Source organism: Leucoraja erinacea, chromosome 9, assembly GCF_028641065.1.
Source record: "Leucoraja erinacea ecotype New England chromosome 9, Leri_hhj_1, whole genome shotgun sequence".
NCBI classification, from domain to species: Eukaryota; Metazoa; Chordata; class Chondrichthyes; order Rajiformes; family Rajidae; genus Leucoraja; species Leucoraja erinaceus.
The window spans coordinates 29,238,519-29,265,724 of record NC_073385.1 but is presented as its reverse complement, the minus strand read 5'-3'; the positions used below and the strand labels follow the sequence as shown (position 1 = coordinate 29,265,724).

Sequence of the window (27,206 nt, the reverse complement as noted above, 5' to 3'; positions counted from 1 at the left end):
AAAGAAAGGATGAGACGACACTCATCTGCGCGGGTTGTTCAGCCCACACATCTTGATATCGCACTAAGTCCCTCCCGTGCATCGTGTGACATTGTGGCTTTGACGTTAGCCCATGCCAGTTGCCGCGTCCATTGGGCAAACTGCGCCGAGCGGTCAGTCGTGTGATCTGCTACATTGATGTAAGTAGAAACCAGGAATTACAGATGCTAGTTTACAAATAAAAGACAAAGTGCTGGAGAAACTCGACGGGTCAGGCAGCATCTTGACACCTCCATAACCACTAGGAGGGCTTTAAGGCCCTCCGTTACTTCCTTGAACAAAGACCCTCAACTAACACTCCTCCACCTAGCGGAACTTGTCCTCACGTTGAACAACTTCTCCTTTGACTCCACTCACTTTCTACAAATCAAAGGTATAGTCTTGGGCACTCACATGGGCCCCAGCCATGCCTGCCTTTTTGTTGGTTATGTCAGGCAGTCCTTTTTCTTTCCGTATCTGGACTACACTTCTTCCCACCCTGCTTCCTGTAAGGACTCCATCCCCTACTCCCAATTCCTCCGTCTACGCCGCATCTGCTCCACGGATGAGGCGTTCCACACCAGGACATCTGAAATGTCCTCACTATTCAGGGAACGGGGGTTCCCCTCCTCCACCATAAATGAGGCTCGCACCAGGGTCTCTTCCATACCCCACAACACTGCTCTCTCTCCCCATCCCCGCACTCGCAACAAGGGCCGAGTCCCCCTAGTCCTCACCTTTCGCCCCACCAGCCGTCACATACAAAAAATAATCCTCCGTCAGTTTCGCCACCTCCAACGTGACCCCACTACTCGCCACATCTTCCCATCTCCCCCCATATCTGCCTTCCGCAAAGACCGCTCCCTCCATAACTCCCTTGTCAATTCTTCCCTTCCCTCTCGGTCCACCCCCTCCCCGGGCACTTTCCCTTGCACCCGCAAGAGATGCAACACTTGTCCCTTTACCTCCCCCCTCGACTCCGTTCAAGGACCCAAGCAATCGTTCCAGGTGCGACAGAGGTTTACCTGCATCTCTTCCAACCTCATCTATTGCGTCCGCTGCTCTAGATGTCAGCAGATCTATATCGGTGAGACCAAGCGGAGGTTGGGCGATCGTTTCGCCGAACACCTCCGCTCGGTCCGCAATAACCAAGCTGACCTCCCGGTGGCTCAGCACTTCAACTCCCCCTCCCACTCCGCCTCCGACCTCTCTGTCCTGGGTCTCCTCCATGGCCACAGCGAGCAGCACCGGAAATTGGAGGAACAGCACCTCATATTCCGTTTGGGGAGTCTGCACCCCGGGGGCATGAACATCGACTTCTCCCAATTCTGTTAGTCCTTGCTGTCTCCTCCCCTTCCTCAGCTCCCCTGCTGTCTCCTCCCACCCTCCAGCCTTCCGGCTACTCCTCCTTTTCCCTTTCTTGTCCCCACCCACCCCCACCCCTGATCAGTCTGAAGAAGGGTTTCGGCCCGAAACGTTGCCTATTTCCTTCGCTCCATAGATGCTGCTGCACCCGCTGAGTTTCTCCAGCTTTTCTGTGTGGCCCCAACTCTTTCTTCGCTACATCGATGACTGCATTGGAGCTACCTCCTGTACAGATGCAGAACTTATGGACTTCACCACTAACTTTCACCCTGATTTTAAATTAATCTGGACTACCTCAGACAAGTCTCTCCACAGCAGAATACAGACTATGAACTGACAGCTAGTACAAACCTACTGATTCCCACAGTTATCTGGATTACACTTCTTCCCACCCGAGATGTCCTCAGCGAATGTGGATTCCCCCTTTCCGTCACAGATTGGCCCTCAAATGTGTCTCTGCTGTATCCCATAGTTCAGCTCTTGCTCCCCCTCCCCAACCAGAAGCAACAAGGACAGAGTTCCCCTGGTCCTCACCTTTCACCCCACCAGCCTCTGCATTCCACACATTATCCTCTAACATTTTCATCACCTCCAACGGGATCCCACCACTAATCACATCTTTCCATCTCCACCCCTTTCCACCTTCCGCAGAGACCGCTCCTACAGCTCTTGCAGATGCTGACTGCTCCTTTGTCACTCATCCCTTCCCACCCAAACCAATGCCTTACCAGGTATTTCCCCCTGCAATCGTAGGGGATGCAACACCTGTCCTTAAACATTCTCCATCAACTCCATTCTGAGACCTTGAGAGTCCTTTCAGGTGAGACGGAGAGGTTCACATGTACCTCCTCTAAACTCATCTACTGCATCATGTAGGTATGTTACAATACTTACCACCAGCGGCGCTGCAATTCTGCCACTGGCCGTGTGCGCGATTTTCTGACCTGGTCCTGAATTATATTTTGTTGGAGTGCAAGTTGTTGCTAAAGAATCATTCCGACGGCCGTTCTGTGTGTTTTAAAAAAAATTTCACCCGACAAGTTAATCGCTGGAGTAATTTTAAAATCAGCTTCTGAAACCGTCAATGCCGACAACGGGACCGGATTTTCTGTAGGGGACAGGTAAAAGAAAGTAGTTTATTTTTATGTATAAAAGTGTTTCTTAAGATGTATTTAATTCACATATTAAGTTGCGAAACTGTGATTTTTTCCCCCGAAGAACCAGCAGTGTATTTGCTGCCGATATGGGGGACTAAATTCACCGCACCCTGAACGTTCCAAATGGTCCCATTCCAGAAAATCCCACTCGCAAGCTGATTTAAATGGCCATTAATTTAGTTATAAAACATTAAATTCCTTCCATTTGGCCTATAAACCCAATGACAATGAGATTTAAAACATGTTATATTTTGAATTCTTGTGTGAATGTTATTTGGACACTTAGGCTATTTAAAAATGTTAATCTATTCTTAAGAAATGGATAAATGTTTAGATCAAGTAATTGAATTTTGTAATTAGCTATAATTAGGTAACTAACTAATTTATATGGTTTAATTTCAAGTCATCTAAGTAAGATTGTTTCATATTTGTTTCAGAATGCTTCAATCTATAATAACTGAAAATTTATTTCAGTTCTCTTAAATGTTAAGAAAGTTATCTGCTTTTAAATGTTCTCGATCACAGCTTTTGTGTTAAGTCAATGAAAAAGCAATAAGGAACAAGATGCCAATTTCCGAGTTTGAAAATGGCCATAACTTTTTTAATACTGAAGAAATGAAAGTGAATTAGGTGTCAAATTAAACTTCCTTTTATGCTTTATGGGATAAATTAAAGACTTGATTTTTTAAATCTCAAAATTTTGTGACATTGCTACATTATGTGTTCTTGATGTGGGGTCCTGTACATTAGCAAGACCAAACGTAGACTTGGCAACCGTTTCCCTGAACACTTACGCTCGGTCCACCAAAATGGGATCTCCTGGTTACTTTCCATTTAGGCTCCTCTTCCTATACTGACATTTCTGTCCTGGGCGTCCTGCATTGCCTCACTGTATTTGTAGGAAAAACACCTTGTATTTCAATTGAGGCCACACGCAATTTGGAGGAAAAGCATCTTATATTTCACTTGTTTAAGAGGGAACTGCAGATGCTGGAAAAGCATCCAGCTTTTTTGTGTAACCTTATATTTCACTTGGGTAGTTTGTAACACTTTTGGTATGATCATTGAATTCTCTAACCTCTAACACTACCCCGCCCTTCTCCCTTGCATCTTTCCTCCACCCCAGTTGCTTAACCAGTTCCACAGTTTGTCTCAATGTATCCAGCTTGAGACCACACATTTCAAAGCTGATAATTGGCCTACCAAGGCACCACCTTGCCTGAAGTAATCTGTTGTCCAAAGATCTTAGAGCAGAGCAAGATAGGCCACTCCTGTGAAATACAATGGGCTGACGTGTAGTACGCTACGGAGGGGATCCTGGGCATTTTTCCCCGCCCATTTTAGTAACTGGAGCCTACCTGACCCGACCCGACTCGCAGTGTAATCAATGTTGCGGGGCAACAGTTTGTGTGTGTGTGATATAGGGTTAGATTCATAATTCTGTCAGTTCATACTTCTTGTCAAGAATAAAATTTGACTCTGGTAATTTCTTTTTTAATGTTTTTTAAATCATTTATTTTTAAATGGCTCACAAGCAGTGTTTGAGTTGATTTTGTAGTAACCGGAACCGACCCGACTCACAGGGTAATTGACATTGCGGGGGAAGTTTTTGTGTGTGATATAGGGTTGATTCATAATTCTGTTAGTTCATAATTCTGTTAATTCTTGTTAAAGAATAAAATGTTTATCATGTTAATTCTTGTTAAAGAATAAAATGTTTATAAACACACATACATGAATGTGATATAAATGTATATAATCATATAACACACACAATTATATTTCTTCTGATCCAATGATGAACTTTATTTCAGACTAGACAAGGGACATTAAATAAGAAACATTGTAAACCTCCCCATGAGAGTAACCCATCTTGCTCTGCTCTAAGATCTTTGCTGTTGTCTGCCCTGATTTGTCATGTTTTTATCTTGCCTCCAGCTCTTCCACCCCCTCCCATACTTTCAGTCTGAAATAGGGTTTTATTCTGAAACAACACCCATCCTTTTTCTATAGGGAGGTTGCACGGAGTTGAGGTCACGACCCGTGACCCGTATTGTTGCCACGCAACGGCAACTGGAGGACACGCGGTGAACTGCAGATAAGCGTCCCCACCTCTGCTGCAGCTGATGTTGCATAGAGCCCCGGCCCTTCTTCCCCCTCCCCCCCGGGCCCGGCCCTTTTCCCCCCCGGCCCTTCTTCTAGGTATGTTACAAAACCTACCTGAATCGCCATTGGGAATCTGCCCTCAGCCAGGTCCGCGATTTTGGTGCTGTTTGGAGGGGGCGGGTTTAAAACGCGATTTTTACTAGGCTGTACTAATCGCAGATGTTCAGCCTAGTAAATCATTAACGAAAAATCGCTGCAAGACCCGGTCGCAAAAGGTATTATTAGTTTTATAGGCCTCGATAATATAGTTATAATAGTTTAAAATTACTGTCTGATTCCGCAACATCTCGCAGCCCCAGGGTTTTATAAAGCAAACAATTAAAGGTATGTACCTTATTTTTACATTAAATTAGGCATATATATAACCCTATATATCAAGTTATCTATAGCGAGTAGTTCCTTTTGGGCTTTTTATATCCCGCAGTATTTTTCTCGGCATTTGAGGGCACTAATCCAGCGCTATGTCAACATTCTAAACCAGCGCGTTCACATGAACCCACTAGAAAGCCGATTTAAATGGGCATTTATTTACAGCAATTGAACACTAAATTCCTTCCATTTGGCCTATAAATTAATGTAAATTAGATATAAAAATCATGTTATATTGTGAATTATTTGTGAATAATCTTTGGACACTTAGGCTATTTAAAAATGTTAATCTTTCCTTAAGAAATGGGCCTTTGATTATCCAAGATCACAGCTTTTTTGTAATGTCCATTGAAAATCAATAGGGAACAAGATGCTAATTTCCGAGTATGAAAATGGCCATAACTTTTTTAATACTTGAGATATGAAAGTGAATTTGGTGTCAAATTAAACTTATTGTTATGTTTTATCTGATGGGATAAATTGCAGACTTGATTTTTTAAATCTCAAAATTTTGTAACATTGCTACTTCTTCTCCCCAGCCCTTCTTCCCCCCCCGGGCCCGGCCCTTCTTCCCCACGGCTCCGGACCCGCTACACCCGGCCCAGTGTGTGGGCGCTGCTGACCCACAGCCCGTGACATTTATAATCTTTGGTTGACATGAGGCTACTTCCAGTCACTGCTTCGCTATAAGATCTTTGACTGCGACCGCCGCTCTACCGGGTCACGTGTCCCCCCTCGTTGACGTCGGCACGCTCACTCCGCCCATCCAGCCGCGCTGATCACGTGACGGGGCGGCTCCGACGTCAGCCGGCGCTCGGTCAGTCACTGCGCCCACTCGGCCAGCCGCGCCGCCTGGCCTCTTCCAAGATGGCGTTTACATTCGCGGCCTTTTGTTATATGTTGGCGTTGCTGCTCACTGCCGCGCTCATATTCTTCGCAATTTGGCATGTGAGTATCGCATTATGTTAATCTTGCTTCGTGCGCTGTTTATGCGGGGCGATAAGTTGCATTTATGCGTGTTTTATCACGGATGAACGTGGGAGGGGTGGTCGCGTTGGTCTGGGTGGGTTGCGCCCGTTGTCAGGCCTGAGGGCAATGACTTCAAACCAGGATAATGGTTCTCTATTTCTACATCATTGCGGACTTTGACTCTGGAACTGTTGCGCTGCAATGATGTAAACTGTATTCAGCCCTTATCTTTCGCTCAATCGTACTTGCATTTGACTTGATTGTATTTATGTATAGCATTATCTGATCTTATTGAACAGCATACAAAGCAAAACATTTCACTGTACCTCGGTACACGTGACAATATTAAACCTAAATTCTGGATCATATTATCGTCCAACCCATGTTTAAAGAATCCCAGTATTTTGGTTTGGTCGTTTTTTGAATGGCAGATACAGAATGGAATCAATCAGTGTATTGCCATCATCTCATTCAACATCCTTATTGCTGGGCTGGCATGCAAATTATAGATGCAAAGAGCTACAGATAGTGGTTTACAAAAAAAGACACAGAGTAACTCAGCGGGTCAGACAACATATCTGGAGAACATGGATGGATGATGTTTTGGGTTGAGACCTGTAGATTGTTTTCTTGGTCAGACTAATTGTATCTTAATTGAGTGGATCTAATGATGATATAGTCAATATTTCCCCGTGAAAGCCCTGACGAGAGGAGGTGAGTGCAGAATAGATTTAAATTGGATTTGCTGTTGATTCACTGTCATTTAGATTTGTTTGTGAAAATGAATTTGTGAATACTAGTAAATTATATTTTATATGCTTTTTTCTTCTCAGATTATAGCATTTGACGAATTGAAGACTGACTACAAGAATCCTATAGACCAATGTAATACACTCAATCCTGTAAGTTAATGGAATGATTTTGAATATTTACAAATATTCTATTTCTCTTTCTACTGTCTTTAAGTCTATTGATTTGTGCTGCCTTAACTGTTGTATTCTGACTGTTGCTAATCTACAATGATCTTGTCAGCTGTCGTACTAACATTCTTTCAATCTGCTTTTGTCATTTTTTTCGGCCAAAGACTGTTGTAAAAGTCAAAAAGATTAAAAGAGTCAAAATGGCATTAAAGGTTTGTACTAATTTATAGTTAAATGCCTTTCATTTTAATTTTTATCCTGGGGTCATATGTGAATGTCTTTCAGGTCGAAATTCAAAATTTGCAGGATATGAATTGAATGCTATATTAATACAACTTGAATTATGGATTAAATTAAAATCAGTGCCTTGTCCACCTAGACGAATTACGATAGCAGTTGGAACTTTTTGAAATTGTCGCATGTAGTGTGGCATGAAATAAGTGATATTTAATTGTAAATATCATGAAGTATTAAAGATTAATGCATTATAATATTGTGAAGGCCATATAACTGAAAGACTATTGTAAATGGCCCAGCATCATCCGACATAACCCATTACTGTGCATCTGGTGAAGCATTTAATTGTTGCTAATAAATATTCATCTTTATATTGATGTTCAGGCTTTCAAGAAATGGGGAGTTAGTTTCAGAAGACATTTACTTCTGGAACTGCCAAATATGTACCTTTTTAATCAATTGTTTGACAAAATGTCAATCTTTTAATTTATTACTAGCTGAAATATTTACACAACCTTCAGCTGATTATGGATGATGGACACTATTTGGCATATTTTTCACTCTTCACAGAAATGTGGTCAAGTTCCTCTTCTCCGTGTGTTGTATTGTTTTTTTAAATCATTTATATTTTCCACGTGTCCTATTTTATCTGGGGGTTCCTACCAAGTCCAATACTCTTTTAGATTGAGCCATTTTTTTCTTCTCTTGCTCTTACATCTTGGGTTTAGTACATTTTCGGTTTGGAGAGCAGCCAGGAAGATGGAGTTGCTTTTGTAGTCAGATGCCAGTGCATCTGACCTCCTGCTGCACTGCTCCCACTGCAGACTGCACTCTACTCATCATTAAATCTGTTATTCATTCCAGACTGCTATGATCTGATGAGTCAGAACTATTCACTTTGCGTTCTAGCTTTTTCTAGCTATTGATTGTGTTCAAGCACCATTTGAGTGGAGATTTTAAGTCTAAAATAACACATTTTCCATTTCACTTCACATTTATATTAAATTCATTTTAGTTCCATCTATTTTTACTTGAATTTAACTTGGTTATTTAAAAAAACGTTACAGTTTAAATCTCTCTAAATGTTATGGTCTATTAAATGGTGAAAGTTGCTTTTGATAGCAACTAGCTGTCACAAGCTATTGAAACTGGCCCTGGATTGCATCACCCTAGACCTTGTTGCCACTTGTGTTCTGCAGAAAGGCTACAGTGGTGGTCTCCAGTAAAGTGGATGTCATGGGTCTTTGATAAATTAGTCAGGTGTGGATTCATGTGGGAAATGAATGCTGACAGGTCTTGAATTGAGCAAGACTGCATCTATTACACTCTGCAGTCAGAGTTAGAAACTCTATGGGTTTAGAGTTAGAAACTCTGAGGCGGGGTGGGTCTGTTTAATTCAAAACATCGTAGGGCATAACTTTCTTTAACTTTTTCTAATAATATAATCCAGCATTCTATTGCTTGGATTACTATTCTGCTTTGGGTGAGTGCATTGAGAGTCCTTTGGGATTGTCATTTGGATCTTTTTTAGCCGTCATTAGATATGTGTGTGACTTGTGTTTGTTTTAGTCGAGTGGTACATGACTTGCCTTTACTGTTTCTTTTTGTAATTCTGTTGAACTGATTATTTTCTTCAACATTCAGTTTTTCATTAATTCATCTAAAATTAATGTTAATATGGAAATTTGACCGGGTTGTTACATAAGTTAACACATCTTTGAGCAGAACTGAGATGTACTTCCAGCTCACTTTTAATACCAACAGGATTGTGCTTTGAGCAATGATGTCTGAAGTTTGGGGACTCGCTCTCCAGGTTGCGAATGAGCTGACAATGCAAATTCTCCTGTTATCTTTTTACAGTATTTTTCAAGGCAGTAATATTAGTAAAATGTTTCATGGTATTCATTCAGTATGTACTCTATCATATTAATTATAGGCTGTATTAGGGTGATTTTTTAAATGAAATGAAAGAACTATAGCAAGTCTATGTAGAGCAATACAGTATGGGTAACTGTAGAAGATGGATAAAGACAAGTGGAAAAGCAGGGAACTTGAAACACATTTTAAAAGAAAGATGCCAATCAATAGGACTGATATAATGGTAGTGCAGAAGTATTTAATTTCCTCATAAATCAAAGCCAGGTAATAAATGCAGTTCAGGGATTGATTCAATTGGCATGTCAGTGATTACGATTTGTGTTCATCATTGCAATTTTGGACAATAGACTAGGCAATAGGTGCAGGAGCAGGCCATTCGGCCCTTCGAGCCAGTACCGCAATTCAATGTGATCATGGCTGATCATCCCCAATCAGTACCCCGTTCCTGCCTTCTCCCCATATCCCATGATTCCGCTATCTTTAAGAGCTCTATCTAGCTCTCTTGAAAGTATCCAGAGAACTGGCCTTCACCGCCCTCTGAGGCAGAGAATTCCACAGACTCACAACTCTCTGAGAGAAAAGGTGTTTCCTCGTCTCCGTTCTAAATGGCTTGCCCCTTATTCTTAAACTGTGGCCCCTGGTTCTGGACTTACCCAACATCGGGAACATGTTTCCTGCCTCTAGCGTGTCCAAACCCTTAACAATCTTATATGTTTCAATAAGATGCCCTCTCATCCTTCTAAACTCCAGCGTGTACAAACCCAGCCGCTCCATTCTCTCAGCATATGACAGTCCGCCATCCCCGGAATTAACCTTGTAAATCTTCGCTGCAGTCCCTCAATAGCAAGAATGTCCTTCCTCAAATTAGGGGACCAAAACTGCACACAATACTCCAGGTGTGGTCTCACTAGGGCCCTGTACAACTGCAGAAGGACCTCTTTGCTCCTATACTCTACTCCTCTTGTTATAAAGGCCAACATGCCATTTGCTTTCTTCACTGCCTGCTGTACCTGCATGCTTACTTTCATTTTTTGCCCATTTACATTTTATTTTTGGCAATGCTTGCTCATTCTCTGAACAGGATTCTACTTAACAACCAAGGCTGAATGCTGTTACCTGGAACTTGATAGTTGAAAATAACATTTGTTTGATGGTTCTCTTATTGAGTGCTTACTGATAAGAATGTGAAATTAAATTGTAACAGAATATTTTCATCATACCAAAAAGATTTTAATAATGTGAACAAATGAATTACAACAAAAACTGAGAAAGATTGAGATATATTTTTGATTGTATAGGTTTATGGGTGGATGAAAAGATGATTTGCTGATGATTTAAAAATAAATGGGTAGCAAAGCAAGTTAACTATAGGATCAGTTAAAATTACAGCCTTTAAAGGACATTTGGAGAGATATATATAGGTAGGGGGGGGTTTAAAGCAATGGTTCGCAGACCTTTTTGGAACACCACCCCTGCGGCTCCATAAACTCATCCTAGTGCCTCACATCCTACCCTATATAAAGCATTATTCTGAATAGTAGTGTGTGCGACTCGCTTTGATCACTAATAGTGACTCATGCACAGCACTATTTACTAACATTTCTAATGAAATAAAATACTGATTTAGTGACAATTACAAGTGTGAGTGCGCTAGCAATACTCTTAGACTATTACCCCAATAACTGCATGAATCACTACATAATATTCAAGTAAATGACTTTGGAAAAGTTCCAGAAATATTATTTAGCAAAACAGTGCTCTTTTAGAGAGAAGGTCAATGGAGCGCAAGGCGGAAGAACCGCCCTGAAGCATGTAAAGTGCGTACTGACACCTCTCTTGCCCAATGCCCCGCCCAGCTCCCACACTGGATCTCGGAACACCCAGAGCATCTCATAGGATGTGGAAGATAAGCGCACAGCATGCACACTGCCAACGTTCTCTTACTGCAATGTTGCCACCTGCCAATGGTCAGTCTATGTCTATACCCTTCAGAATTTCAAATCTCCATGGAGGGACATAACATTTCGGGTTGTGATACTTCTCTGTATTTTGCTCGATATTCCAGCATGTGGAATTCTCTATATCTGCTAGAGGTATTTGAAATCCTGAAAAGATTTCTCAATTTGTTGAGTTCCTTTAGCAGATATCCTCACAGCCCACTATGTCCTGTGGGTAACTATCCAATTACTCAAAGTATCTCGCACCGAAGTTATTTCAGGGAATCTCCTCTGCAATCTGTTTAGAGCTTTCACATTTCCAGAAAGTGCTGGCTAAAATCTTAAGAACTTGTAACACATAACAGTACAGTCCAGGTTTGTCCAACCAGTTAATACTGTCTAATCCAAGCAGCATTCTGCTAAAATCTTCTGCACCCTTTTCAAAGTCTCCTCATCCTTCCTGTAAAGGAGCGACCAGAACTGCGCACAACACCCCAAATGTGGCCTGATGAAACAAATTAGAAATGTTTTGACTCTTTAACCAGTTCACACATTCTCACCAATCGAAGTGCAAAAGTTTGAAGATTTACATGATTGTAGATATGAAATTTAAAGTGGGGCCGCTGAGGTCTTGTTTGCCTCATGATTATGTTTGGATGAGACCTCGTTGGTTATGTTTTGGGGATTAAAGTTCTTGAGGAATGATTTTTCTGAAATGCTGACAAAAATCAGCAGTTTCCATAGCCTTGCATGTTGTATAGATGCCCCATGTGGTGTTTTATTCCATACTGCTGTACCTCTGTATATACTTTCTAGCATTTAAGTAATTTGAATGATATTTGTTGGAATCATTCTGTTCCATGTACTGCTTCTGTTGCTCCGCTATGCTTGCCTCTCATCTATTATATATTAAAACTGTGTGGCTGGCGTCCGGCTGCCTTTCTGCCTTTTGATTCGTTGACGGCTGCTCCTTCCTATCAGCTTCCAACACACTTCAAAACAAAGTTGCAAGACAGGAACATTCTGAACTTTTCACTGCTGCAGCAGGCAGGAGAGGTGCAATTGGAGTTTTTTTTTAATCCACTGCTGAGGGAGGCAGGGGAGTGCTGGAATCTTACATTTGGGAACGGCTTCAGTTCCAGTTGGAGGAGACGGGTGCATGGTGGAATATTGGGTTGAGGGATCACACCATTGGGGGAGCAGACCCAACGGGTCTGCACTTGGTAAGATCTAAAACCTTGAAGGGGCATGTAAATGCTATTTTCGACAATTAGATATTCCATTTTCAATTCAAAGTTTTCAATATTCGGTTAAAATGTTATTTCCTTTCAATTCCACACAGTTTATTTTTATCTGTGTAGGAAAGAACTGCAGATGTTGGTTTAAATAGAAGGTAGACATAAAATGCTTGAGTATCTCAGCAGGACAGGCAAGAAGGAATGGGTGATGTTTCTGGAAAGAAGGAATGGATGATGTTTCGGGTCGAGACCCTTCAGGCTGATGTCAAGGGAGTGGGCGGTATAGAGATAAAATGTAGTCGGAGACAGTAAGACTGGTAGAAGAACTGGGAAGGGATGGAGAGAGAGGGAAAGCAAGGGCTACTTGAAGATCTGTTAGGAACTGACTGAGACTTCTGGAACTGTTAAAAACTGGCAAAGAAAATATACTTCTAGTTTCTTTACACTGGCTGGATGAACTATGGTGCCCAGAGATAAAAGCAATATTTAACTGGAGTAACTGCTACTTGTGTTCCACTTGGGTAGCTTGCAACCCACAGCGTGAACATTGAATTCTCCAATTTTAAGTAACAACCCATCCCTTCCTCCTCTCTCATTCCACAACCATTTTGGTGCACTGCATCTCCCCCTTTCCCAATCGGCCACCATTTAGATAATAGTCTGCTTTCCCGTTTTTGCCACCAAAATGGATAACCTCACATTTATCCACATTATACTGCATCTGCCAAATATTTGCCCACTTGCCCAGCCTATCCATGTCACCTTGCAGTCTCCTAGGATCCTCCTCACAGCTAACACTGCCCCCCCGCCTCGTTTTCAGCATTCTTCCGCCATGACAGTCAGTCGCAAGAAAGGTCCTTACCTGAAATGTCGCCTATCCATTCCCTCCATGAATGTTGTATGACCTACTGAGTACTTTGTATTTTGCTCGAGATTCCAGCATCTGCAATTCCTTGCGTCTCCAGTATTTTACTCGGCTGTGTTATTGAGTACAAGATGAGCGGCTTTGATAAATTGATGCATTAGATTCAAAATAAACTCCACTGCAAAAATCTATTGCTTTGTAACATTTGAACTTTTATACCATAGGATAGCCATGCAAAACATAAAGTTTATTAGGATTTTTTTGCTCTGGTTTTAAAACTAAAAGCAAATCTAAAAAGAAGCATACTCATTTTAAGGTTTTCTTTTCAGCTGGTACTTCCCGAGTATCTCATCCATGCCTTCTTCTGTGTCATGTTTCTCTGTGCATCTGAATGGATTACACTTGCTCTCAATATGCCATTGCTGGGCTATCATATTTGGAGGTAGGTTACTGTTGTCTGTATGTTTCTTCTGCTATGACTTTTGTGTTGTATTGATAATTGAATTTACCATGTTTGTTGCCCATCATTTGTTAGCTTATTTGCCACTTTTACTCTGCGTCTTCGTTCCATATGTTTTTGCCTGAAGCCCACCAATGATTGATAATCTCATCAATTTTTAGGCAGGTTTAAACATCAACATTTGGGTAACTTGAATACGCAGTACATAATAGAATAAAAAGTTTAATTCACCAAGATGTGATTAACAAATTATTAATATCAAATTATTTAAATTTGAGTCAAATCTTGCAGTTATTCCTGGCATTCTAGTTCATTTTAAGATTGCTGTGGTTGTGCAAACCTTGTTGTGGGCTTAATTGATAAATGTCGGTGGTTAAAATTTTATCTGATTGAACACTTATGGGAATGTGTGGAGAATAGGTTACAGGGGAAAATTACTAGGGAAATAAAATTGCTCTAAGCTAGCGTTGACTTGATGGGCCAAATGGTGGCTCAGCTATGTTATATGGATATATTAATGCTCCTGCCAAACTTCATTTAATTTGCAATGCCAAAACTGATTTGATTTACTGATAGAACATGGAACATAAAACAGGACAGCATAGGATGAGGCCCTTTGGCCCACAATGTCCACGCTGAACATGACGCCAACTTAAACTAATCTCCTCTTCCTGCATATGATTCTTAATCAATTCATTCCCTGTATATCCACGTACCCATCTAAAAGTGTCTTAAAAGCCACTATCATATCTGCCTCCACCCTACCCGTGGCAGCATGTCCCAGGCACTAATGCTGTTTTAAAAAAAAACTTGCCCCACTCATCTTTAAACTTTGCCCCTTTCACCTTAAAGCTGTGACATCTAGTCTTTGACATTTCCATTCTGGGAAAAGGGTCTGACTGTTGACCCTAATTATGCCTCTCATAATCTTATATATTCCTTCAGCCTTCAATGTTCCGGAGAAAATAATCCAGGTATAGCTAACTTCTCCTTCCAGATAATGCTCTATAGGTATAGATCGAGGAGAAATGAAAATGTCTGAAAAATAAAGCATTTTGTAACCAACTGACCTTTCTTATATTTAAAAACAATGAGGTAATGTTTTAAACATAACAATGATAGATTATTCACAAATTAAGTGAGTACATGCCCTCTCATTAACATTGGGTGGCGCAGTGGTAGAATTGCTGCCTTACAGCACCAGCGACCCGGGTTAGACCCTGACTGCGTGTGCTTGTCTGCACGGAGTTTGTACTTTCTCTCTGTGACCTGCGTGGGTTTTCCCTGGTTGCTCCAGTTTCCTCCCACACTGCAAAGATGTACCTAGTGTGTGTAGGACTCCGTGGGCCGAATGGCCTGTTTCTGCGCTGTATCACTCAACTAAACTAAACATTGGCACAGCAGAAGGTAGACAAAAATGCTGGAGAAACTCAGCGGGTGAGGCAGCATCTATGGAGCGAAGGAAATAGGCCACGTTTCGGGTCGAAACCCTTCTGTACAGCAGATCTAGGTTCTGTTGTGGCTTGTTTGTATACAAGGGGAAATAAATCAATATTGAAACAAGATTGGATTGCAAAATATGACGGCACTCTATTCATTAAACTGTACCAATCCAGTTGACTTGATTGCTGTGTGTTTTTGAAGATAAAAGTAGAGTAGTGCGCAAAATCTACAACTACTATAACTACTATCTTTTCTGGGTAGAATCAACAGAAATGTACAGCAGAAATATAAAATGTTGCAGTGCAGTGGGGTGGGAGATTGCAACCTTCACGTGGTCCACCCTGTTTCGTCGAATGCACAATCAAATAAGATCAAATAGAACAAGATGTCCTACAACTTTAGGCTGTGTATGCCATATGCAAGAAGGGACCAGAGCAGTAAATGGGTTTGACTCATTTTTATGTCTTTGTTTTTGTAGCTGCTTTGTAATTAATGTTTCTTTTCACAAACTCCAAATCACCCTTGATTTATTCATTGAAGCATATGATAGAAAGGACCTTTCAGTAATCTGCTGCAAGACAAAGGAACTCCGCCAATCTGCCCCATCATGAGTCACCATTCCCCTTAACTCATTGATGACAAAGATCTGCAATGATATCCTGCACATGTCTACTTCCCTTTTCATGAGCACTTCCTCGTAAAGAAAGCCAACATCAATGTTGATATCCACCATCATCTTTGGTGCACCAAATCAGCCTTTGGCAGTCCATTAAAACATAGATAAAAACATAGAAAATAGGTGCAGGAGTATGCCTTTCAGCCCTTCAAGCCAGCACTGCTGCTTTCTACCCATACCCCTTGATTCCACTGGCCCTAAGAGCTCTACCTAACTCTTTTGAATGCACCCAGTGAATTGGCCTCCACTGCTTTCTGAGGCAGACAATTCCACAAATTCGCAACTCTCTGTGTGTAAAAGTTTTTCCTCATCTCAGTTCTAAATGGCCTACCCCTTATTCTTAAACTGTGGCCCCTGGTTCTGGACTCCCCCCAATATCTGGAACATGTTTCCTGCATCTAGCGTGTCTACTAACTTAATAATTTTATATGTTTCTATAAATCCCCTCTTATCCTAAATTCCAGTGAATACAAGGCCAGTCGCTCCATTCTTTCATTATATGATAGTCCCGCCATCCTGGGAATTAACCTCGTGAACCTACGCTGCACTCCTTCAATAGCAAGAATGTCCTTCTTCAAATTAGGAGACCAAAACTGCACACAATACTCCCGGTGTGCCCTGTACAACTGCAGAAGGACCTCTTTGCTCCTTTACTCAACTCCTCTCTTTATGAAAGCCAACATGCCATTAGCTTTCTTCACTGCATGTTGTACCTGTATGCTTACTTTCAGTGTCTGATGTACTAGGACACCCAGGTCTCGTTGTACTTTCCCTTTTCCTAACCTGACACCATTCAGATAATTATCTGCCTTCCCGTTCTTGCCTCCAAAGTGGATAACCTCACATTTATCCACATTCCACTGCATCTGCCCACTCCCCCAACCAGTCCAAGTCACTCTGCATCCTAATAGCATCCTCTTCACAGTTCTCACTGCCACCCAGCTTTGTGTCATCTGTAAATTTGCTAATGTCACTTTTAATTCCTTCATCTAAATCATGAATGTATATTGTAAATAGCTGCGGTCTCAGCACCGAGCCTTGCGGCACCCCACTAGTCACTGCCTGCCATTCTGAAAGGGACCCGTTAATCCCTACTCTTTGTTTCCTGTCTGCCAACCAATTTTCTATCCATGTCAATACCCTCCCCCGATGCCTTACAGGGCTTGAAATTAACGGTTGCCCTGGAGCCAATGGTGACCTAAAGTCCTGCCGGGCAACCTAAAAGCCGTGCCATTTTTCCCGGCTTGGCAAGTACCCGGGACACCTATCATTCAACTCTGAGCGGGCTCCCCTCTCTATCTCTCTCTCTCTTTCTCTCTCTCTCTCTCTCTCTCTGTCCCTCTCCGTCTCTGCCCGCCATCCGTGTCCGAGCCGATGGTTCTCCGCTGGTTGTGCGCATCTGCCGCCCTGCACATGCACACTGCCACGGCAACTGGTCGGCGCCGGGCATTTTCTTCCTACCTTTGCATTGTGGGAGATCTGGTCGCCATTGCTGACCAGTCGCCGCCTCGCCGTGACTGCTGAAAACCAACGCAGAATCACTCCCTGAAGCTGGAGTAACTCCCTGGAGTGACTCTTGCTTCTTGGTTTCCTGGTCCTCCAAAAATATTCCAAATGGAATTTAAACTGGAGTGGACCCTCCACCACCATACTCCAAACTCTGAAAAATAACAGCTTATTGCACTTTATCTGTTTATTTATTGTATATATGTATATATGTATATGTATATATGTATGTATATATATATATATATATATTCTATGATATATAGACACACTGAACTTTTATCTCCTGTTCTGTATTATGTTTACATATTCTGTTCTGCTGCAGCAACCAAGAATTTCATTGTCCTATCTGAGACACATGACAATAAAACTCTCTTGACTCTTGACTTCTGAACCATCTGAATTTGTAGTCAGCAGGGCAGTACTCTGCATATCGCCAACTTGGACTTAAGCAAAAAAGGGTTCTTGGGGGAAAAAAGAGCTAACTTGAATTTAGTTGCATTTGGTAGGGTAACGATGGTAGGGTGAAGACTATTCCATGCTTTAATTGTGTGGGGGGAACTCCATGGAGCAGCCAGCATCTCTGGATAGAAGAAATTGGGTGACGTTTCGGGTAGCTATCCTTTAGATTTCCTCTGGTTTTAGTGTTTTTAGTTTAAATTAAAGGTACAGCGTGGAAACAGGCCCTTCAGCCCACCGAGTCCATGCCGACCACCGATCACCCGTACACTAGTTCTATCCCACATATTAGCGATGTAAGTCAAGAATGTTTTATTCTCTCACGTCCCTGTTAGCAGCAGTTGGTTATTGCGAATCGAGCGGAGGTGTTGGTCGAAGTGATCTCCAAGCGTACGCTTGGTCTCACCGATGTAGAGCAGCTGACACCTAGAGCAGCGGATGCAATAGATGAGGTTGCAGGAGGTGCAGGTGAACCTCTGCTGCACCTGGAAAGACTGCTTGGGACCTTGAATGGAGTAAAGGGGGGAGGTAAAGCGACAAGTGTAGCATTTCCTGTGGTTGCAAGGGAAAGTGCCAGGAGAAGGGGTGGTTTGGGTGTGAAGGGATGAATTGACCAGGGAGTTATGGAGGGAGCGGTCTCTGCGGAATGCCGACAGGGGAGGAGATGGGAAGATGTGGCCAGTGGTGGGATCCCGTTTGTAGATAAAAAAGCTGGAAAAAATCAGCGGGTGAGGCAGCATCTTTGGAGTGAAGGAATAGGCGACGTTTCGGGTCGAGACCCTTCTTCAGACTGATGTTGGGGGGGGGGGAGGCGGGAAAAAGAAAGGAGGAGGCGGAGACAGTAGGCCGTGGGAGAGCTGGGAATGGGAGGGGAAGCAGGGAGAAAGCAATGACTACCTGAAATTGGAGAAGCCAATGTTCATACCGCTGGGGTGTAAACTACCCAAGCGAAATATGAGGTACTGTTCCTCCAATTTGCGCTGGGCCTCACTCTGGCCATGGAGGAGAGGCTCAGAGTTAGGCCCAAAAAGGTCGGATTCGGAATGGGAGGGGGGGTTGAAGTGCTGAGCCACCGGGAGATCAGGTTGGTTATTGCTAACTGAGTGGAGGTGTTGTACAAAGCGATCGCCTGCGCTTGGTCTCACTGAGGTTGATCATACGCTGAATAATCCAACCACATTTTTATTTGGAAGTGGAAAGAAATAATAGAAATTGCATTCATTGCAACATGTAAAAGGAGCTGAGATACTGTATATACTGTATTATAATTTTGCTGCATGTCATTGTGGTATATATCATGTCTTGATTGGTGAATATGTTTAGTTTGTGACTTTATTTGAAGCAGAAATAATATGTGAATGCTTCATTGAGCATAATTCCGACTGGTAACTACGCACTTCGTCCGAGCACATTATCGCACCCATCATGCGTGCGCATCATGCACGCATCTTAAATGACCACCTAAACTGTCATTTGGAATCCTAAAAAGCTGCCTAGGTTGCCCGGCTGGAAACAGAGAAATAAAGTTAAGTGCTCTAATTTTGTCCACTAATCTCCTGTGTGGGACTGTATCAAAAGCTTTCTGAAAGTCCAGGTACACTACATCCACTGGCTCTCCCTTGTCCATTTTACTTGTTACATCCTCAAAAAAAATCCAGAAGATTTGTCAAGCATGATTTCCCCTTCGTAAATCCATGGTGACTTGGACCGATCTTGTTACTGCTATCCAAATGCGCCACTCTTCCATCTTTGATAATCGACTCCAGCATCTTCCCCACCACCAATTTCAGGCTAACTGGTGTATAATTCCCTGCTTTCTCTCTACCTCCTTTCTTGAAAAGTGGGATAACATTATCTACCCTCCAATTCACAGGAACTGATCCAGAATCTAAAGAACATTGGAAAATCATCATCACGAATTTCCTTCCTCAAATTAGGAGACTAAAACTGCTCACAATAATCCAGGTGTGGTCTCACCAAGGCCCTTTCTATCTTGTGGTCCAAGGGGGTGGGGGTAGGAAAATCTTGGATTTTGCTTGATCAAATCTGGCACACAGCTTGTCAGCTTTGAGGCATGCTTCTGCAACTTGGTCTGCCGACAGAATGCACTTCAAAACACTGTAGAGATTTGGCCAATGTATCCTAAAAATCCTCCAATATCAGATATTGCACATCATTTTGCTATTATAGAAAGCAAAGTTTCAGAATACGTGGTTACCTATTTCAGATGGAGAAACTTATTTGAGGATTGTGACTGAAATTTTCTACCCTAGGGTGTTTGGAGATAAAATCATTGAATATTAAATTATTATTAATAACATTTAAACTACAAAGAAGTTTAAGGAGAGGAAGAGCGTTGCGATTGGATTGGCCTTGATCTTATTGAATGGTAGTTGCATAAGGGGCCGATGGGCCTACTACTAATTATCCTACGTTACAAGAATCGTAGTTTTTTTTATTTGTGAATTTATAGAAGCATACTAGATTCTCTAAATCTTTAATGATTATCTGAAGATCTGTTAAGTCTGCATTTTTTTTAATTAATTTTGCCTTTCAGGAAGCCAACTCCATTATCCAGTATTTTGCACTACTATCCAGGTTGCTCTGTAGTTACAGTTGTGCAACATGGAAACAGGCCCTTTGGCCCAACTTGCCCATGCTGACCAAGAGGCTCCATTCTACGCTAGTCCCACCTGGCTGCATTGGGCCCATATTCCTCTAATCCTTTTCTATCCATGTCCCTGTCCAAATGTCTTTTACTTGCTGTTATGGCCAACCTGCACTACTATCCAGGTTGCTCTGTAGTTACAGTCGTGCAACATGGAAACAGACCCTTTGGCCCAACTTGCCCCTGCTGACCAAGAGGCCCCATTCTATGCTAGTCACACCTGTCTGCATTGGGCCCATATTCCTCTAATCCTTTTCTATCCATGTCCCTGTCCAAATTTCTTTTACTTGCTGTTATGGTACCTACCTCTTCCACAGCTCATTGCATGCATGATGTATACAACCAAAATGCAGAGACATTTTTTTGCGTTAGATGCAATCATATGCACATAATATCTTGAAAAGGAATAACTGATCCTTTCACTAGAGGAGGGAATAAAGAATTAAGCAATAAATTTAATTGAGGAAAGTCAGGAGGAACTAGTGGGGTATAAATGCCAGCAGATAGTATTGTATTGTATTCAAATTTAATGTCATTGTCTCAATTTGAGACAACAAAATGAATTTCCCTTACAGGCAGTATCATAAAAATAAAAAATAAAAATAATAATAATAATAAATAAATAATAAAACATATTAAAAATAAAATTGAAATTGAATTTAAAAACAAAAATTAAAAAAAGCACAAACACAGAAAGTACACGACACAACATAACATAAATGGCACCAAGGTGAGGATGGCACCATAGTCCAGCCAGCCTCCCCTCCGTGGTCGGGGCCTTCCGAGCACCTGCAGTTGCCGCCCCGGGTGGCCCGATGTTCAGGCCCTCACGCCGGGCTGGTGGAACGCCGACGCCGAACCCCGATGGTGAGCATCCTCCTCCTCAGCGGCCCGGACCTTCTGATCAGCCGCCTCCCGCTGCCGGAGTCTGCAGCTCCTGAGTCCACAGGCCGAGCCAGGCAGAGTCACAGGACCCCGCGCTCTCCATCAGCGCCGCCCGCGTTGGGAGCTCTGCAAACCGCAGCTCCAGGATGTCGGCGCAGTGGGTCCAGCACTCCGGGCTCCAGACGGCGACCCCCGGTAAGGCATCGCCAGCCCCGCGATGTTCCAGCGCTGTCCCCCCGGGGGGGGGGGAGGGGGAGGACGCGACTTGAATAATAGTCGCGTCCTCACCAGGAAGCGGCTGAAGGACGGTATCCCCCGCACCGTGCCCTCTTCCCCCACATAAAAACACCAAAAAAAACACAAAAAAAACACACTTTTACATAACTAAATAAACAAAAAAACAAACAAAAACAAAAAAAAAAAACAAAAAAAAAAAAAACAAAAAAAAAAAAATAGTGGTTATATTCTGTAAAATGTATGTTTTATAAATGATTAATAAATAGGTATTTGCTGCTTATTTTACCTTTAATAATTAATTGTGATTTAAAAAATATATATTACTTAATGATGCTTTCTTTTTAATTAGAAAATGTTTCTTTGCAGGTACATGACAAGGCCCGTGATGAGTGTTCCAGGTCTCTATGATCCAACCACTATTATGAATGCTGATATACTAGCATACTGCCAGAAGGAAGGGTGGTGCAAGCTAGCATTTTACCTCTTATCCTTTTTTTACTACCTGTATGGGTAAGTTAATGCAAAGGTTAATTACATCTTTAAATATTTTCTTACCAATTTTCTATTTCTACACCATCAGAATGCTTTACATGATTTAGAATGATTTGCACAATTTTTAAGTTTTAAACTTAAGACATTTTGCATAATTTTGCATAATTTAGCAAAGCACTAAACCAGCCTCTGCAATTTGAAGAAATGAGACGTCGTGAATTGATAATGTCTAAGGAACTGATATGCTACAATGCTGAAAACTAAATTTTGCTCTCTGTTTCTTCCCCTTTGGTTTATCTATTGCAATTGTTTAAACTGATTGTATCTATATATGGTATGTTTGATCTGTTTGTGTAGCACGCAAAACAATTTTTTTCACTGCACCTTACTTTACGTGATAATAATAAACCAAACCTAATATTAATCTTGGGTTTTGAAACCCTGCAGATGATATAAGACAACAGACAGAAATAATAGAATTCTTTAGCTGTGAGGCTCCATAATATATCGGGGATAATTTTGCATTTCACGTCTTTGGGGTAGAGCCCAAAGTCTTAGTGAATCTAAAATGAGGACTGGCAAAGGGCTCCCTCACAGCATTCCTCAAATATTTTGTTTTTTGCTGAGGTTTCCAGCATCTGCAGTCTTTTGTCTCTGCCATCAGTAAAGGTGTTATTCTGCACATAATGGATGACTCTTTATATTGCTTATAATTTAGAAGTTGGAGCGGTGAATGTTTGGTTTGAATGTTTTTGTGGTGAAATGTTTCTGTTAACTTTCAAGATTTGGTACGATGATAGTATTGTAATTTTACTGGCACATTTTTGCTCTGGAGTTGTTAATTCTGATGCCTGGTACTCAGTACTGAAGAAGGGTCTTGACCCAAAACGTCACCCATTCCTTCTCTCCACAGATGCTGCCTGTCCCGCTGAGTTACTCCAGCATTTTATGTCTATCTTCAGTGTAACCCAGCATTTGCAGTTCGTTCCTACACACTCAGTACTGCAACTAACTTGCTCTTGGTGCTCATAACATTTCATAACAAATGCATACATTTCTATGAACTGCTTCCTATTTTCATCAGATGCGAATAGAGTTGGATGGCATCAGTGATGATGGGGAAGGAAACTGTGTCGGATTATTCTGTCAAGGTTTTAGTCAGAAGACTCATGTATAAACTTAAATCTCAGTACTTGTATGCGTTTTTTGTCCTCCAATGTGGTTGAGGCTCAATTTAGAAAGCATTCAAGCATATTGTAAAATTCAAAGCTATTTTATGCTACAGTGCATTCAGAAAGTATTCTGACCTCTTCACTTTTTCCACATTTTGTTACGTTTAGCCTTATTCTAAAATTGATTGAATTCATTTTTTTTTATCATCAATTTACACACAATACCCCATAATAAAAAAGTGAATGTAAAAAAGCGAGTTTAATGTATGAGCCCAGTGTTGGCTTTAACAATTTGAAATTTACTGTCATATTTATCAAAATACTTTAGGGAGCAATCAATTACAACAACTACAGCTTTATTTCTGCAAATTGTTTTACTGTGTTGGACATGTACAGTATGTTGTTTGAAGTCTCTGCTGCTATACTTTGTATTAGGGCGCCATTTGAACATTAAGGAACCTGTTCATGGTTGGTCAGTCAAACTGGATAATCAATGCTGTGTCTTCTGTTTCTTTGTGTTATTTTACCACTAATCTTGGATTTGGTTTAGGTACAGTGAAAAAAATGTTTTGCACACCATCCATCCAATCAGATCAGATAATACTATACGTAAATGAAATCAAGTCGAACTCGAGTACAATAGGAAGAACAAAGGGGAAATGCAGAGGGCAGAGTATAGTTCTCAGCATTGTAACGCATCAATTCTATAAACAAAGTCCAATGTCCGCAATGCAGTGCAAGTGAATTGGAAAGTACCGTTGCTTATGGAAGGACTGTTCAGAAGCCTGATAAGAGGGAAAGAAGCAGTTCCTATGTCTGGTATTTTAAATATTGGAAGGATTTGCATGTGTTAGTATACTGCTATTGAAGCATCGAAATACACACCTATCATTAACCCTTCTTGAAAGTTGCAGAGATCCAGCTGTTGAACTAACAAATAAAGACATCTGTAATAAAGTGGGGAAAAAACCTACAAAGTGCTGGAGTACCTTGGCGCGTCATGCAGCAGCTCGGCTAGGCATGGATAGGCGGACTTTCAGCTTGGGGCCCTTCTGCGGACCCATTCTGGAGCTGAAACTCCGCCTATCCATGTCCACAAGAGATGCTGCCTGACCAACTTAGATTAGTTTTGTTTTTAATTTAGAGATGCAAGGCGGAAACAGGCCGTTCGGCCCACCGGGTCTGCGGCAACCAGCGATCCCAGCACATTAATGCTATCGTACACTAGGGAAATTTTTACATTTACCAAGCCAATCTGTACGTCTTTGGAGTGCGGGAGGAAACCGAAGATCTCGGAGAAAAACCCACGCAAGTCACGGGGAGAACGGAAAAACCCCGTACAGACAGCACCAGTATTCTAGCACTTTTTTCCGTAAACTAACATCTGCAGTTTCTTGTGTCTCTATATTAAATAGAACTGAATTAGTTGGACAGTGAACGAGTTGGACAGTCCATTCCTCGTACAGAGTCCTAGGGTCCTCGCAAGTTGACAGCATTGGAGCACCGACAAATTGAGTAGCAATGAACATAGCTCGTGGAAGGTTTCTGTGAGTCTTGTACGCACAAGCCTCGCTCCACCATTCAACAAGATTAAGGTTAATTAGTTTGCACGATGACATTTTTCTGCACTAAGTCCGTATCTGTTGATTGCCGTAAAATTTAATAGCTTTAGAAATGTGACAGTAACTAGAGTATATAAGAATAGATTTATGGAGGTTAGTAATATGGGTGAAAAAAAACTAGCTGCTTGAGGGGGCTGCCACTTTCAAGATGAAGGGCAGCTTCCATAATTTTAGATCCTCTGTCAAACAAGATGATAGAACTATAACACTTATTTCACCAAATACGAACAAGTTTCCAGGAAGGCTGGATTTAATGACTGATGAGATTATACAAGTTAAAGTTAAATTGAGAGTAATCCCCAGCTTTGACAGATTTTTTGAATTTTTGACAATTTTATTTTTCAGAATGATCTATGTGCTGGTGAGTTCTTAAATACAGTTCTGAGATTCAATGAAGTTATGCACTCCACGAAGGAAACAAAAGGATGATGGTGGTTTTCCGAGAACGGGTTCGTCAGCGTAACTTATAACTCAACAGATATGACGTGCTTAAAAATATACAAATTGATTGCTTTCCCTCACTTTCCATGGACTTTTGTCCCCCAAAGTTTATAATTTTTTGCCTGTGCAGGATTTCTTTAATTTTGCCTTGGCCCAAAAATCTGAATTATGTTTGAATGTGTATGAAAATCAATAATTGCAAGATTATATTTTCAGCATAAAATTGAAATTGCACTCTTATGTGATGTAACTTAAAATAACCTGGATATATACTGTAATACAGAATTATGTAACTAGGCCAAAATGTTTGAAAAATGTGACCAGTTCAAACAGATAACTACGTTGAATATCCAATTATTCTGTTTGAATAGTTAAATCTCATAGCATACCAGCTTATGGTTTCGTGACTTTAGCTTTTAGTTCTTCACACTGTCAACAGAATTTATTTTAAAATGGCTTGATATTGTACTCACAAGGGCAATGATAGGTATAACCAATTACAGTCAATTTGCATGGAAAAGGATCGATTTATGTAAAAACTTTAATTTGAAAATTCTGTAAAATGTCATTTTAAGTAAAGGTTTTTTTCTTTTGGACATGGTGTTCAGCCGTTTTCACTCCAGTGGCAGTGCCAAAATCATTGATTTGAGCTAAAAATTTATGTAGTCAAAGCTGAACTATAAGACATAATAAATTTGAGTCTCGTATCTTTATTTTCTCAGATTTTGTTTTGAAGTTGAAACAACAAAAATTCCCTTTTAGAATAGTTCTGTGAATTTGGTTTGTCGTAATGAGATGGTGCATTACAGCTGTGTGTGTTTTTTCAGTACAAAGCCCTGCAAATAAAAGCTTGGATTATAAATTAAGCATTGAAGAATACAAAAATGATGTTTAATTGAACCATAGGCAGTTGTCCTGGTGTTAGTTTAGATAACAAAGGGCTAAATATTGTTCTGTGCAACGTTAGAAATAACTCGGTTAACAAAATGAGACTTAAAATGTAAGGGTGGTCGACGGAACACTTTAATATCCTGAAAAATACATGCAAATGGAAAAACAGATTTTCGACAGTTTACCAACCAATTTTGGTATGTCAAAATGCAGTATATTTTGTTTAAGCAGAACTAAATAATAATGGACTTTAATTTTATACTTTTAAGTGATCTCTATAAAACATACAGAATTCCCAAATCTTTTGAACTATTTATTTATTTCCAATGTTGCCCACTTTCTTAGCTGTGTATTGTATGAGAAAACTGAATATTTTTGCCAGTAAGATGAATCTAATAAATTGGCAAATAGGTCACAAGGTAATAAGAACACTCCTTTCTGTTGCCCCAGCCATTCATGAATCAAATATATTAAAGAAAATTCATTAACACATCAAAAGTATTACAATGTGTCTGCATTTCAGTTGCTTAATTAGGTTCTGACAAACATTGTTAGCATGCTGTAAATTGTGATGTATCATTCTAGCAACTTTATTATTGCAGAAAAGTTTGCATTCAAGTGTTGTATCCTTCATGCTGGAGGTAAGATTTGAGTAGAATTTAGTTTATTCAGTGCTATGACACTCTGATGCCATATTAACTGAGTTTTTGATTTCTAGGCTATGCTTAGACTTGTTTATCTACTTCTGTTTAAAATGGGTGATCTGGTTGTTATTCCTGATTATGGGATCATGTGTAAATTGATGGCTTCATATTCTACCGTAAAATACTGACTACATTTATGGGACTGTTAAATCTTTTTGGGTGTGCAGAAAGGCACCGTGTAGATCTAAGTTCTTCACTGTTACTGTACACAGCCCTTCAGGGAGCATGGGATCAAATTGACAAATTAAAACGGTTTGTGTGTTCAAGTTTTTCAATGAATTTGGTTGTGCTTTCAAAACAAATAAGAATGACTTCCATAACGTCCAAGGCTTGCATTACGTGAATTTTTTTAGGTTGGACCATTTGTTTGAGCAGCGTTTATGATGATAATTGTAGTCTTTTTTGATGGTACAAGTCACAGATTTGGGAAG

General features: G+C 41.0%; 1 protein-coding gene across 1 annotated transcript; it reads left to right on the top strand.

Annotated features, from left to right (window-relative positions):
* Positions 1-5,846: 5,846 nt before the first annotated feature.
* On the top strand, positions 5,847-25,887 carry cnih1 (cornichon family AMPA receptor auxiliary protein 1). The gene is made up of 5 exons (XM_055640438.1): positions 5,847-6,023; positions 6,878-6,946; positions 13,449-13,561; positions 21,820-21,963; positions 25,085-25,887. Exons 1-5 carry the CDS (start codon positions 5,943-5,945, stop codon positions 25,110-25,112), a joined length of 435 nt encoding a protein of 144 aa, XP_055496413.1. The 5' UTR covers positions 5,847-5,942; the 3' UTR covers positions 25,113-25,887.
* The last annotated feature ends 1,319 nt before the right edge of the window (positions 25,888-27,206 follow it).

What these genes read in the sequence shown, in the direction of transcription:
- cnih1 (XM_055640438.1), top strand. Translation starts at nt 5,943, where the DNA reads ATGGCGTTTACATTCGCGGCCTTTTGTTATATGTTGGCGTTGCTGCTC. An exon ending in AATGTAATACACTCAATCCT is followed by an intron (nt 6,947 to 13,448) that starts GTAAGTTAATGG and finishes TTTTCTTTTCAG; the next exon opens with CTGGTACTTCCCGAGTATCT. An exon ending in CTGGGCTATCATATTTGGAG is followed by an intron (nt 13,562 to 21,819) that starts GTAGGTTACTGT and finishes GTTTCTTTGCAG; the next exon opens with GTACATGACAAGGCCCGTGA.